This window comes from Aulostomus chinensis, chromosome 18 (genome assembly GCF_037954235.1).
Source record: "Aulostomus chinensis isolate RoL2024-O1b breed Wild chromosome 18, RoL_Achi_v1.0, whole genome shotgun sequence".
NCBI lineage: Eukaryota > Metazoa > Chordata > Actinopteri > Syngnathiformes > Aulostomidae > Aulostomus > Aulostomus chinensis.
In genome coordinates, this window is record NC_141337.1 from 17,078,589 (window position 1) to 17,090,667 (window position 12,079).

Below are 12,079 nucleotides of genomic sequence, written 5' to 3' on the forward strand. Positions count from 1 at the left end.
TATTATAGCCACTCCTGAGCGCAGGAAGTCAACCCAACTGTGCCACGTGAATTTGTTAAAACCTTATTACTGCTGTGTGTCTGTTAAACCTGAAGGTGAAGTTCAGTCTTCTCCAGGGGGGGTGCAGGCCGCGTGTCCAGTGGGGAGGGTGTCTGTTGTTTCTGCTCCTCAGAGTGTCGAAGTTGAGGTGGAGGATGGGTTGCCTTGTCTTGATGTTGCAATATTACAAGGGCGTTTAAAGAACTCTGAATCATTGTGCAACTTGGAGAGTCTTTTGGGTCACCTTACAACATCTCAGCAGGCAGATCTGTCAGGACTTATTAGAGCTTTCGCTTGTTTGCTTAATGATGCTCCCACCCAGACCCATCTTATCGAGCATGATATAGATGTTGGTGATGCTAAGCCCATTAGACAAAGGTTCTACTGGGTCAACCCTGAGAAAAGTAAGTACTTGGATGCTGAGGTGAGATTTATGCTGGATCATGGAATTGCTGAGCCCTCATCCTCAAGCTGGGCCTCACCTTGTCTTTTGGTCCCTAAATCAGACAACACCCCTCGGTTCTGCACCGATTTTCGTAAGGTGAATGCAGTGAGGAAGCCAGATTCTTTCCCCCTTCCGCGATTGGAGGACTGTGTCGACCAGGTTGGCCATGCTAAGTACGTCAGCAAATTTGATTTATTAAAAGGGTATTGGCAGGTCCCACTGTCTGAGCGTGCACGTGAGATCTCCGCATTCATAACTCCCAATGGGTTGTTTTGCTATCGCGTCATGCCTTTTGGGTTGCGTAATGCCCCTGCCACATTCCAGCGGCTCATGACCAAAGCGCTGTTTGTTTGGATGATGTTGTTTATTCTGACTCATGGTCTCATTTGCAGCGCATCCAGATGCTGTTCACCTGCTTGACTGAGGCCCAGCTCACCATCAACCTTGCTAAGTGTGAGTTTGCGAGGGCGACAGTGACCTATCTGGGTTGAGTGGTTGGGCAGGGTACAGTTAGGCCAGTGCAAGAAAAAATCAGAGCTGTTGAGCAGTATCCTCCGCCAGCCACAAAGAAGGAACTCATGCGTTTCCTTGGCCTAGTGGGATACTGCAGGAGTTTTTGCAGGAATTTTTCTGAAGTGGTAGCACCCCTTACTGACTTGCTAAAAGGAAAGGCAACTTTTGTGTGGACCCCTGTTTGCAAACAGGTTTTTGAGAGGGTGAAGGCCCTGTTGTGCAGTGCCCCAGTTTTGGCAGCCCCACGGTTTGATCGACCATTTTCCCTTCAGGTGGATGCCAGTCATGTGGGGGCGGGTGCTGTCCTTCTACAGATTGATGACTTTGGGGTAGAAAAACCTGTAAGCTTCTTCTCAAGGAAATTCAATTCGTATCAGTTAAACTACTCCACAATAGAAAAGGAAGCACTTGCCCTGATATGGGCACTCAAATATTTTGATGTCTATGTGGGTTCTGGTGTTGTACCTGTGGTGGTCTACACCGACCACAATCCCTTGGCCTTTCTTAACTCTCTGCAGTGTCCGAACCAACGACTGATATGGTGGTCGCTATTGCTGCAGTCATATTGGTTGGATATCCGCTACATTAAAGGCTCAGATAATGTTGTGGCGGATGCTTTGTCCCGAGCTCCTTATCATCGATAGTCGCCTGTGTGTATAATCCTGTGCATGTTATCCATTTGTCTGCTTCCTTGCCTCCCCTTTTTCCCTCTTAATTCGCTTCCCAGGTACCAGGTTGCTGAGGGAGGAAGTAGGATGGCAAAGGTGGAGCAGGTGGCAAGTATTGTGGTGGTCTAGTAACAGTAGACAGGTCAGCCATGTAACATGTAAGTTGTGACAGTTGATAACATAACTTGAGTTTTTAAAATAAGATGTGTTAGTAATTTGATTGGGTGATTTTGTTTATTTTGGTTCCGGGGTTGGAACCCCGTTCCTATGGAGGGGGGTGTAACGGCCTTCTGCCTTACTGGGTCTGCTTATGCTGTTTTTCCCCATGTCTGATGTTCTGTTTGTTTCCCTGCAGGCCTCAGGAGGAGGGGCCAATTAGTCCAACTGGGAGCACCTGGCCAGTGCTCCCAGGGGTATAAAAGGCTGACTGATCAGGCCGTTCTCTCTCTTCCTCCACATGCCTGGCACCTTTTGGTTTGGTTGGCTTCGGCCATCTTAGCATTTTATGTTCACACCATAGAACACTCTCCACACCATGTCCCATACATACACCACTGACGACACACCTCATACCTGTATTGAGTATTTTTAGTTATCCTTGCTTTTGTTAAGTAAACTTATCCATTTCTTATTAAACTAGTGTCTCTCCCCTTTTTTTTTGTCATGGATCCTGAGCCGAGTCATGACAACGAGCATCACTAAAACATGATTTCCCACCAATTAAACTGGTTTCCATGATCAAACAGGTTAGATGTTAAAGATCCACCAGATGGCGCCATTTTCCCATTGGTTTCAATGAGAGGCTGGTTGGTATCCAGGGTCAGTGACTCAACACGCTGCTGCTGACCAGATGAAACTATGATTTCAAGTAAAATGGTCTAAGTGATGTCAGAGTGTGTTGCCATGTGAACTGGTATACATTTATGAGTGTGTGTGTGTGTGTGTTTTCTACCATGACCTGCAAGACCCCTACCTGCAGGATGAAATCATTCATTATAAAATATTCAATACTCATCTTCTAGTTCCCTCACCACATTTCTACATCTGACCATCTTCCAGTAGTTTGATCCATTTGAACCTGTTTTCCCTGAGGACCAAACACCCCCAGTGGATATCAGTGAAATTGCGTCTTGAACATTGAAACTCCCTCCCTAGTGACTGGTGCCTGTGTGGTCCCTGTGTGTCCAAATACACCGACATTCCTGAGCTGAAGCCAGGACACCTGTTCATCACCTCTCTGTCTCTCTCTCTCCCCACGTGGGTGAATCTCAAGCAGGTTTACCGCTGGCTTCAGTGTCTCTGTAAGAGTTCAACATCAGCTGTTGTCAGAGGTGTTCACCTGAACAATAACCTGGACTGAACTCCCAACACACAGGCACTGGAACAGAGAGGCCAGAGCAAGAATCCTCTGCTGGGGACACTGAGGTCTTCTGGAGTGCAGCGGCGCTTCTTCAGACCTTCTACTTCCCCGTGCTGCCATCAGCCTTTTTCTATGCAGCAGCATTTCAGCTGCAGACAGGAGGAAAGTTAACATACTGATGAAGAGGGCCAGTTCTGTGCTGGGGCCCTCTGGGGCCAGGAGAGGTGGTGGGAGACCACACACACACACACACACACACACACACACACAAAATGAGCAATGAACTTTTTTCTCTGCCTGTAAACGGCTTAGGAATGCTCAGATTTTATTAGATTCTGGACTGGAATGTTCAATCTTTTGTCCAAAACTGGACGATAAATTAATTCTTATCTAAAAACCACCAGATAGAAAAGCCTTTTGGAATTTGATTTTTTTTTTTAAGAAAAGAAGCATTAGATCATAAAACAAGAAACCTGACAATCAAATTTCTGTTCAAAATTGTCCAATTGTGGAGTGAGGATTTGCCGTATGGATTTCTTCGTGACCCGGTGACAGACTGTTTGATGGCTATGTCAGCGCTCCACAGAGGCCTGTTTCCAGTGAATAATCCCAATAATTACACTGGGCAGCACACGAGGGGAAATTCTTCAAAATAAGAAGAAATTAAGTCATCACGTGTGGGACAGCTCGAGTCGTTCTTGTCCCCTGACCTTTACCTGCAGCCTCCAGGCCACCCTGCCCCTGCTCGCTGTTCTCTGCCCTTCCAAGCTTATTGCAAAATTGCATTGGATTCCGTTTCTCTCTTCTCTTGAAACAAACGCTTACTTTAGCGCTTCGAAGCCTCATTTGAATCTGGTGGAGATGATGTTGCCCACCGAACAGAAGAAACTCTTGATGCCACTGCGCTTCTTAGACGGGGGCATGAGATGTTCCTCCAGAGAAGCAGCAATTAATTCATCAACTGCTAACTCCTCCAAGGACATGTAGGCCCATATGTTGTCAGCACGACCAAGCCTGCTGCACAGGGTTTTGAATATGGCCTTGTCAGCATTTCTGAAAGTTTCTGGGGTGACTTCAAACTCCAGTCCCTCAACTTTGGCCCATACACTGTGGAACAGATGTTCAGTAAGGACCTTGAACACTTTCAACTCAGTGCTGACCTTTGCCCTTTTAAAAGCCCGAGTGACAAGTTTCTGTATTAAGACCTTGACAGCTGCTTTCCTCACTCCTGCCGTCTTTGTCACATCTGTCTGTGGTTTTCCCTTCAAAGCAGGTTGGGGTGGAGTCTCTGGCTGGTCTTGTATCTGGAAATGCAAGAAATCTCTGTCTGTCCGTCTGTTTGTGACATCACATCTCATCACATCGATCAACGTCAAACTTGGCGTGTGCGTTGCTAAAGGCTCAAGCAAATGTAGAGCTGAGATGTCACACATGCCGTGATCCCAACAACAGGTATTATGGTTACATGGATGCATAAATACACATAAAAATCCTGCGACGATTCATTGGCAGTTTCTTTTTAGCAGGGTGTTCACACAGCAGCTGAGGAACAAGGCCCATTTTCATCATGGATTAAGGTCTTACTCACCTTACAGACCGGCGTGATTTTGTGTCTTCGACGCCAAATACACTGAAGCAGTGGCTTGACCTTCTTTACACATGTAGAAGGAGCTTCAACAGCACCAGCTATGAATGGATGTTGCAGGAGTTTGGGGAATGTCAACTGCCTCTTGGGGTCCTTAGTCAGGAGACCTCTCAGGAAACTCTGTTAGGGAGACATCACGTATTCACCGTGAATCGGACAGAATAGTTTTGCTTGTCTTGAGGTCCTTCATGGTGAATATCTGCTGGCTTAAGGCAACTGGTTTTTGGTAACGCACACGAGCGCATTATAGTGCAGAAATCTGCAGAGGACAAAGTATGAGAACCTAACAGTCGTGTACCTTGCAGATGTTGCTCATGGTGCCTGGGATCTTGACTGGATCTCTCTCATCGCCATCATCAACACGGGATGCTTGGGGGGTTCTCTCAAAGTGCTCCAGCTCCGACATTAATTCCTGGTATTCAGGACATTTCCCAGTGATGAGCAGATTAAGGAGGAAGCCCAGGTTTGTTAAATCCTCGCGTGGGTCAAATGGCTGCCTCTTCTTTTTCTTAGGGGATTTGTGGAAAAATCCCCACATCGGTGGGTCATTTTTTACCACCTCGGCACACCTAAGACAGAATCCCATTTAATTAATCCTGGTATATAACGATTCACACAGCAATGGACTCCTTCAAAACCTCCTTACCCAAAGTCATACAGTGTAACCAGCCCATTTTCTCCCAACATGATGTTTCGTGGGTACAGGTCTTGATGACTTATGTGTCTCAAATGTAAATAATATAATGCCGATGCAAGCTGGCAGGCGATGTCAGCAACCTTGGTGAAAGGAGAAGGAACAAAGTGATGATTGTGGAAAATCACATATTCTGGCATGACTGTGAGCTATGAATGAGTACCTGTTTTTCTGGGAGGGTGTTTGCCTCGTCGATAACCTTAAGGAGATCTCGGCCCTCGACAAACTCCATCACAATGACGGTCTGTCAAAACATGGAACAATTAAGGGACGTCATAAGATGATGTGATTCATCAAGAGCTTCGACAGGGACTTCACCTCATCTTACCTGTTGTTTGGTCTCAAAACTGTCAATAAATCTCACTATGTTGGGATGTTTAAGAGATTTGGTGATGCTGATCTCCCTCTTTTGACGTCTAAACTCGTAGGCACCGCAAAACTTAGGCATAAACTTCAGAGCCACAACCTGAAGGAAATTCAAGAGGGGACACGTTGAAGCTAAGTAGACAAGTCTGGAAATCCAAGTTGTAACCAAAGTTACTTACTCTGCCAGTGGCTTTCTCTATTCCCTTGTGAACCTCACCAAAAAAGCCCATTCCTAACTGTTCACAAACTTCATAGCAATCCATGTTAACAACAGGTGGCATGAGGTACCAGCTGAGGAGAACTGGAATTCCTCTTTATGTTGCAACAAAATATGTAATTGTTCTTTCTGGGAAGAGATGCCTCTGCAAAATTTTAACTCTAAAAAGGGATGTTAATATTAATTATTTCACAAACCAAATCTTATAAAGCAACGAACAGCTGGCGTCCCATAGATGTGCAGGACCAGTATCAGACTGGTGGCAGTCATCATCACTGACATGACAGTCCTGAGAGGTGTCTGTCATCATCACTGACATGACAGTCCTGAGAGGTGTCTGTCATCATCACTGACATGACAGTCCTGAGAGGTGGCAGTCATCATCACTGACATGACAGTCCTGAGAGATGTCTGTCATCATCACTGACATGACAGTCCTGAGAGGTGTCTGTCATCATCACTGACATGACAGTCCTGAGAGGTGGCAGTCATCATCACTGACATGACAGTCCTGAGAGGTGTCTGTCATCATCACTGACATGACAGTCCTGAGAGGTGTCTGTCATCATCACTGACATGACAGTCCTGAGAGGTGTCTGTCATCATCACTGACATGACAGTCCTGAGAGGTGTCTGTCATCATCACTGACATGACAGTCCTGAGAGGTGTCTGTCATCATCCGTGACATCACAATCCTTAAAGGTGTCTGTCAATCATCACGCCCTCATGATGTGTTCAATTGCAATTCTAGAAACAGGAATTGCAAGCTACACAAAATAATCCAGGCTAGCTGTGTATGTGACCATTGGTTCTAAAATTAAAGCAAATACTTCAAGTGACACCAAAGGTTTTTTTTTCCAGTAATTATCACTTTGCCATGCAGTAAATGATACAGTAATTCAACAACTTTAGTGAAGTACCAAGTTTCCATGAGTTTGTTGTATTTTAAAAATGTGATCAACCTGATTAATCAGAGTAAAACTGTGATTAATCAAATTAAATTTTATAATTGATTAGCAGCACTGTTGTTTTCATGAACAGCAGTTCTTTTTATTGTGAACGGGTTAGAAAAGTTAAAGTATAGAAGTATAGCTCGTTCTGTCTTGAAATGCAATGATTTCGGAATAAAATCCGGACATTTTTTTCTGGAAACATTGGAAACGTTTCTTTAGTAGCTTTGAAAACCGAGGTGAGAACCGACCCCTGATTCCAAAACAGAGGTTTGAACCAAATCTGCATCTTTTAGCTAAAGGTGGAGGGAAGCGCGTCACCACTGAAGGCCACAAGGAAAACACAGAGGTGAAGGAGATTTTCAGGAGAAAATATTTTGACATTTGACTCCACAGTCTGTGGCTCTGAAATGAGATTTTTGGATTCAGTTTGTATTCAAGTTCCCTCAAGTGTACTAAATGTGCCTTGCTGCACACTGAGCAGTGTTCTATTGTCTCCAGCAGGAAACCCCGCATTCGGGGGTGCGCGAGTGTCTTTCATCTCTCAAACTACAGCGTCTATCAGGCTAAAATATTACGCGCACACTCATGGCTGAATGTCCAAAAACTCTGCTGTGTTGTTTTTATGATGTGCAGCATTCATCACTGTCTCCTCTTGGAAGTGGTCGTGCCGCGGCCGGCCTTGGTCCCCCTTTCAGGATTGATTCCGCCGAATCGCCTGAAAAACACAGGAGTCCAAGATCAGGGGCTGGACATAAATAAAGTCTGCTATCCAGAGCACGGCTGGGTGGTTTGGAACAACATCAAATGTCAGCCTGTGTTTGAGCAAATACACTGATAGACGTTGTTGTGACATTGTAGGGACGGCTGTTGCTGCATTCAAAACCTGGACAAACAGGATTTTTGATAAACAGTCACTCGTTTTTTGGATAATGACCAACCAGCCAGAGACAAATATGAAACTGGCCAGTGTGAGGACAAGATGATGATTGTTTATTCAGGTCACCCTTGTGGGCGGCACGGTGCTGCAGTGGTTCGCACTGTCGCCTCACAGCAAGAAGGTACAGGGAGAACATGGAGACTCCACTCAGAAAGACCTCCTGCCCAAGTTGGGACTCCAACCTGGAACCTTCTTACTGGGAGGCCACAGTGCAAACCACTGCACCACCGTGCTGCCCAGTGAACACGATCCTTTACATTTTATTTTGGATGAAAATAGTCCCATGTAATTTCACCAATGTACCATTCTTTATTCCTATAAATAAAACAAATCTGAATCAAATTTGAATAAAACATAAACAGAAGTAAATCTATAGAACATGTAACATGTTTTTAGTGGTGTGAAACAACAAGCAACAACAAATATTCTTTGGAATGTAACAATCAGTGCACAATCAGCCCTTATATGTGTTGCTGGCCACTGCTTGAAGTCATTTGTTTTCTCTTTCCCACTCATTCCTGTAGCCTACTTTAGTTTGCACACCGGCGAACTGGAGTCTGACCGGGTAGCACTGACATATTTTCAGAAATAAGGGACAAAGTTCTTCCCTTATCGGTTCAAAAAGGGACATGTCTTTTACTTCCCAAATTAGGGAGGATTCCAGTTTTGAAGGGACAGTTGTCAACCCTAATCACCACCTTTCTTTCACGGTAGTCATCTTTCATCTGGGAGATTCCCCAAATCAAAATCAGTCTGTTTGCTCATTTTTTTTCTCTTGTGTAAATTACTTTAGTTTGTTGCTTTGAGTCATTAATTAATTTGAACTTAGTATTTCATCCTGGTCCACTAAAATGTCTCCACTGTATTTGTCTCTTCTACATTTAACCCCTTAAGAATGAACTCCTGCAGGTTGTCTTGAGCATGAAAGGTGCCTTTCCTAAACCTCACCTGTCTAAACATTGTGTGTATGTATATGTCTGTGTATGTGTATACTGTATACACACACACACACACACACACACACACACACACACACACACACACAAGCTATGCTTCTTCCCACTCCTTTTTGAATGTCATTTCTTTTCTGTTTTTCTGTCTCACTGTTATTTTGCTCCCTCAGTTTCATGACTATGTTGTGTTTTGTCAATAATTTCTTCCGTAGCAACCAGGAAGCCTTGTACTGTTCGCCTATTTGGAATAAAGAAATCCACTGAGGATCCTTCACTAACAGAGAGTGAAGTGCTTCTTGTTTGTTCAGCAGTCTGAGGCTAAAGGGGCTTTGTACAGCTGCACTGTTGTAGTGACAATGTCCCAGTGGTCCTCAAGTGCTGCACACGGCCGCTCACTGCTCCGCAGAGGATGGTTTGAGCACAGAAGACATTTCACCGCACCAGGTTCATGTGACAGTGAGGGATTTCATCTTCTTCTGATATTCCAGCTGAACTGTTGGACAAACAGCTGTATTCTGTCCATCTAGTCTCACTGGTTCAGACACACCTGCAGCTGATGGGTCATGTTCATATGATCTCCAACAAATGGAACAACTCATCTCTTCCTATCTTTGTTTGGACTTTTCTCTCATAAGCTGGTTTAGTCAATAAGATTCCTGCAATTTCGTTGTCACGACCGTGTGCAGGCTTGGCTTGATGAGTCATGTCAGACATGGCAGGAGAAAAACTTCTCATGTGCCTTGGATAACACACTTCTCTCACTGTAATTATAGAATGCATTAGATATTCATGCTTCTCCTCATTGTCTTAGTTAGGAGGGTGACCAGTCCCCAACCACATCAGAGAGACGGTGATGACACCAGCACCAGAGACATTCACCTTGAAGTGCTCAAAGTGGCTGCACTCAACAGACGACAGGTCTGAAAGAAGATGATTGCTGCAGCACTTTTCAATAGAGAGTGGCAGAAAACTCCCACTCCTCTTTGGAAGCAACTGGGAAAACACACTTGTGGTCAAGAAAGAACAACACAGTGGAATTCAATCAGTTCAAAGAGACCTAACAATTTCCCATGAGCTTTGAAAGGTGTTTTGCAGAACATTGGGTCACACTGGAGAAGTCTTTCATTGCTTCCTGCTAGCAGTCATTTATGTAAAAAAGACTTTCCCAGAAAAGTGCAAATTATTGAGTGGTGGAAAAACGTCTCTGAAGAACTTTGAGTCCAAGTGAACGGATGTGACAGAATTCCCTCAAAGCCTCACGGATACATGATGGACAGGAGAACGGGACACATGGACGGATGGAAGGACGCCCTGAAAAAAACCACACCTACGACCCCGACTGTCTCCAGCGGGGAGGCCTGATCAGATCAGAGCTGGACTCTGACCTGAGTGTTTCCAGGTGACAGTGTGGATCCTCCAGTCCAGCAGACAGCAGCTTCACTCCTGAATCCTGCAGCAGGTTCCAACTCAGGTCCAGTAGTTTCAGGCTAGAGGACTGAGAGCTGAGAACTGAAGACAGAACTGAACAACTTTTCTCTGAGAGGTGACAGCGCTCCAGCCTGAAGAGGAGATGGAACATTTAAAAACATGTCGTTCAATACTCAACGACTCCATGATGAAATCTGGTCTAATTTTATGCTTTTATATGTGAATTGGATTGTTTTATTACTGGGTTTCACCAGCAATGTCAGTAAATGACTTGTTTTAATTGCTTTTTATTCAGCTTTAAAGCGATACTTCACCCACTAAACTGTATTTTGCTTCACCAATATTGAGCTCACAAAGACACCTTTTTCCCTCCTGCTTCACTTCTTTGTTACTCCAGAATGCAGAAAAAGCCAGCAACATCAAAGTTACTTGAAGCTGATGGACGCGACAGCCAAAAACAGCAAAACTGTCCAAAACCATCTGCATGCTAACAACCTTTCAGTGCGTCATGTGGTGTAATCTCCATCATGTTTATCCAGACACAAATTTTGAAGTACTTGAAAGATGATATACAGAAGAGAGTTGTACATTCACATGCCACTAAAATGGCGGCAAAGTTGGAGATATTGTTCTTCTCTTTCTGTTGACTTTTCCATCTGCTGGATTCTACAAACTGAAATACCACAGAGTTAATCTGACTCCAGAAGATGATCAGCCGTGTGCTCATCTTTCTGAGGGGTGGATGACATTCAAGACTTTTACTGTTCATGGGGGTGAGGGCAGAAAGGTTGAGGAGCTGTTTCCAGAGTCACGAGGGGAGAGCTGTTTTATCCTGGAGGTGATGAGGTGGGTAAGTAGTCGGAGGTGAGCCGGTTGCCGTCGCTTCCTGGTTCAGACCAACAGGCTCGGCTCACTGCTGTACACTAAGAAGATGTTGTGTCATTCAGCTGCTTTGCTGGAACAGCTCCGACACTGACACCCATAATGCTCTGCTCTCTCTCACCTCATCCTGAGATTGTTTTATATCAATATTATAATGTCTTAAATAAACATGAACAGATATTTGGTAGCCAGTGGTGTGTTTGTCATTTTCAGCCTCCGACAGTACCCGGGGTAAACAGGTTTGTTTGAAGACTCACTACTCTTGAAGAAACATTGTCATGAAACAACTTCAGTACAAACCTCTAAAAATACGCCTGATGGGTTGTTGTTTTTTTTTATTACAACTGCATTTAAAACTTCTCTACCTGAACCATGTTGTGTTTTACAGCTTCAGAACTCGAAACAGACTGACGCTGCTGAACCACTATAGTCAGACACCACATCCAAAAATACACACCATGAACTCAACTACAAATTGAGCACCTTCAGAGAGCAGAGGCTAAACCTCTTGAGCCTGTTTCAATAAAGATCGAAAGGATTCACCCTTCTACTCTCCCTTCTTTCTCTACGCTCATCCTTTCTACACCAAGCAAGCAGCTGAAGTGGAAGTTTGTTTTCTGACTTTGTTTTTGAAGTTCAAAATAAAAACAAGCAGTGAATTTCACAAAAGCTGTGGTTGAACTGTCTTTCTTGAAAGCACGAAAAATAGAAAAAGAAGAAATAAAGAAAAAGTGTGTATATATATCTATAAATATATATATAAATATACTTTATGTATATTTTAAATTACTGCCACTTAAAAAGTTGTGTGCATTGTTATTATAATTAACTAGACAACAAATTAAACTACTTTAAAATAATATGGTGAAGCCAGTTGACTTCACATATTTTTTTGAGTTACCACCTTAAAAACCCGTCCTTCTAATAACAGTGATTCAGTCAGCAGGACTTAAAATAAGCTTTGACTGAAGAGGAAAA

General features: G+C 44.0%; 1 protein-coding gene across 1 annotated transcript; it reads right to left on the bottom strand.

Moving 5' to 3' along the window:
* Nucleotides 1-3,287: 3,287 nt before the first annotated feature.
* LOC147245451 (serine/threonine-protein kinase 36-like) lies at nucleotides 3,288-6,136 on the bottom strand. Its single transcript, XM_086184843.1, has 6 exons — nucleotides 5,693-6,136; nucleotides 5,528-5,608; nucleotides 5,317-5,447; nucleotides 4,969-5,239; nucleotides 4,614-4,790; nucleotides 3,288-4,329 (listed from the first exon to the last, which is right to left on the bottom strand). Exons 1-6 carry the CDS (start codon nucleotides 5,810-5,812, stop codon nucleotides 3,868-3,870), a joined length of 1,242 nt encoding a protein of 413 aa, XP_086040969.1. The 5' UTR covers nucleotides 5,813-6,136; the 3' UTR covers nucleotides 3,288-3,867.
* Nucleotides 6,137-12,079: the final 5,943 nt, after the last annotated feature.

What these genes read in the sequence shown, in the direction of transcription:
- LOC147245451 (XM_086184843.1), bottom strand. Translation starts at nt 5,812, where the DNA reads ATGCCTAAGTTTTGCGGTGCCTACGAGTTTAGACGTCAAAAGAGGGAG. An exon ending in GTTACACTGTATGACTTTGG is followed by an intron (nt 5,240 to 5,316) that starts GTAAGGAGGTTT and finishes ATTCTGTCTTAG; the next exon opens with GTGTGCCGAGGTGGTAAAAA. An exon ending in CCATGAGCAACATCTGCAAG is followed by an intron (nt 4,791 to 4,968) that starts GTACACGACTGT and finishes TCTCCCTAACAG; the next exon opens with AGTTTCCTGAGAGGTCTCCT.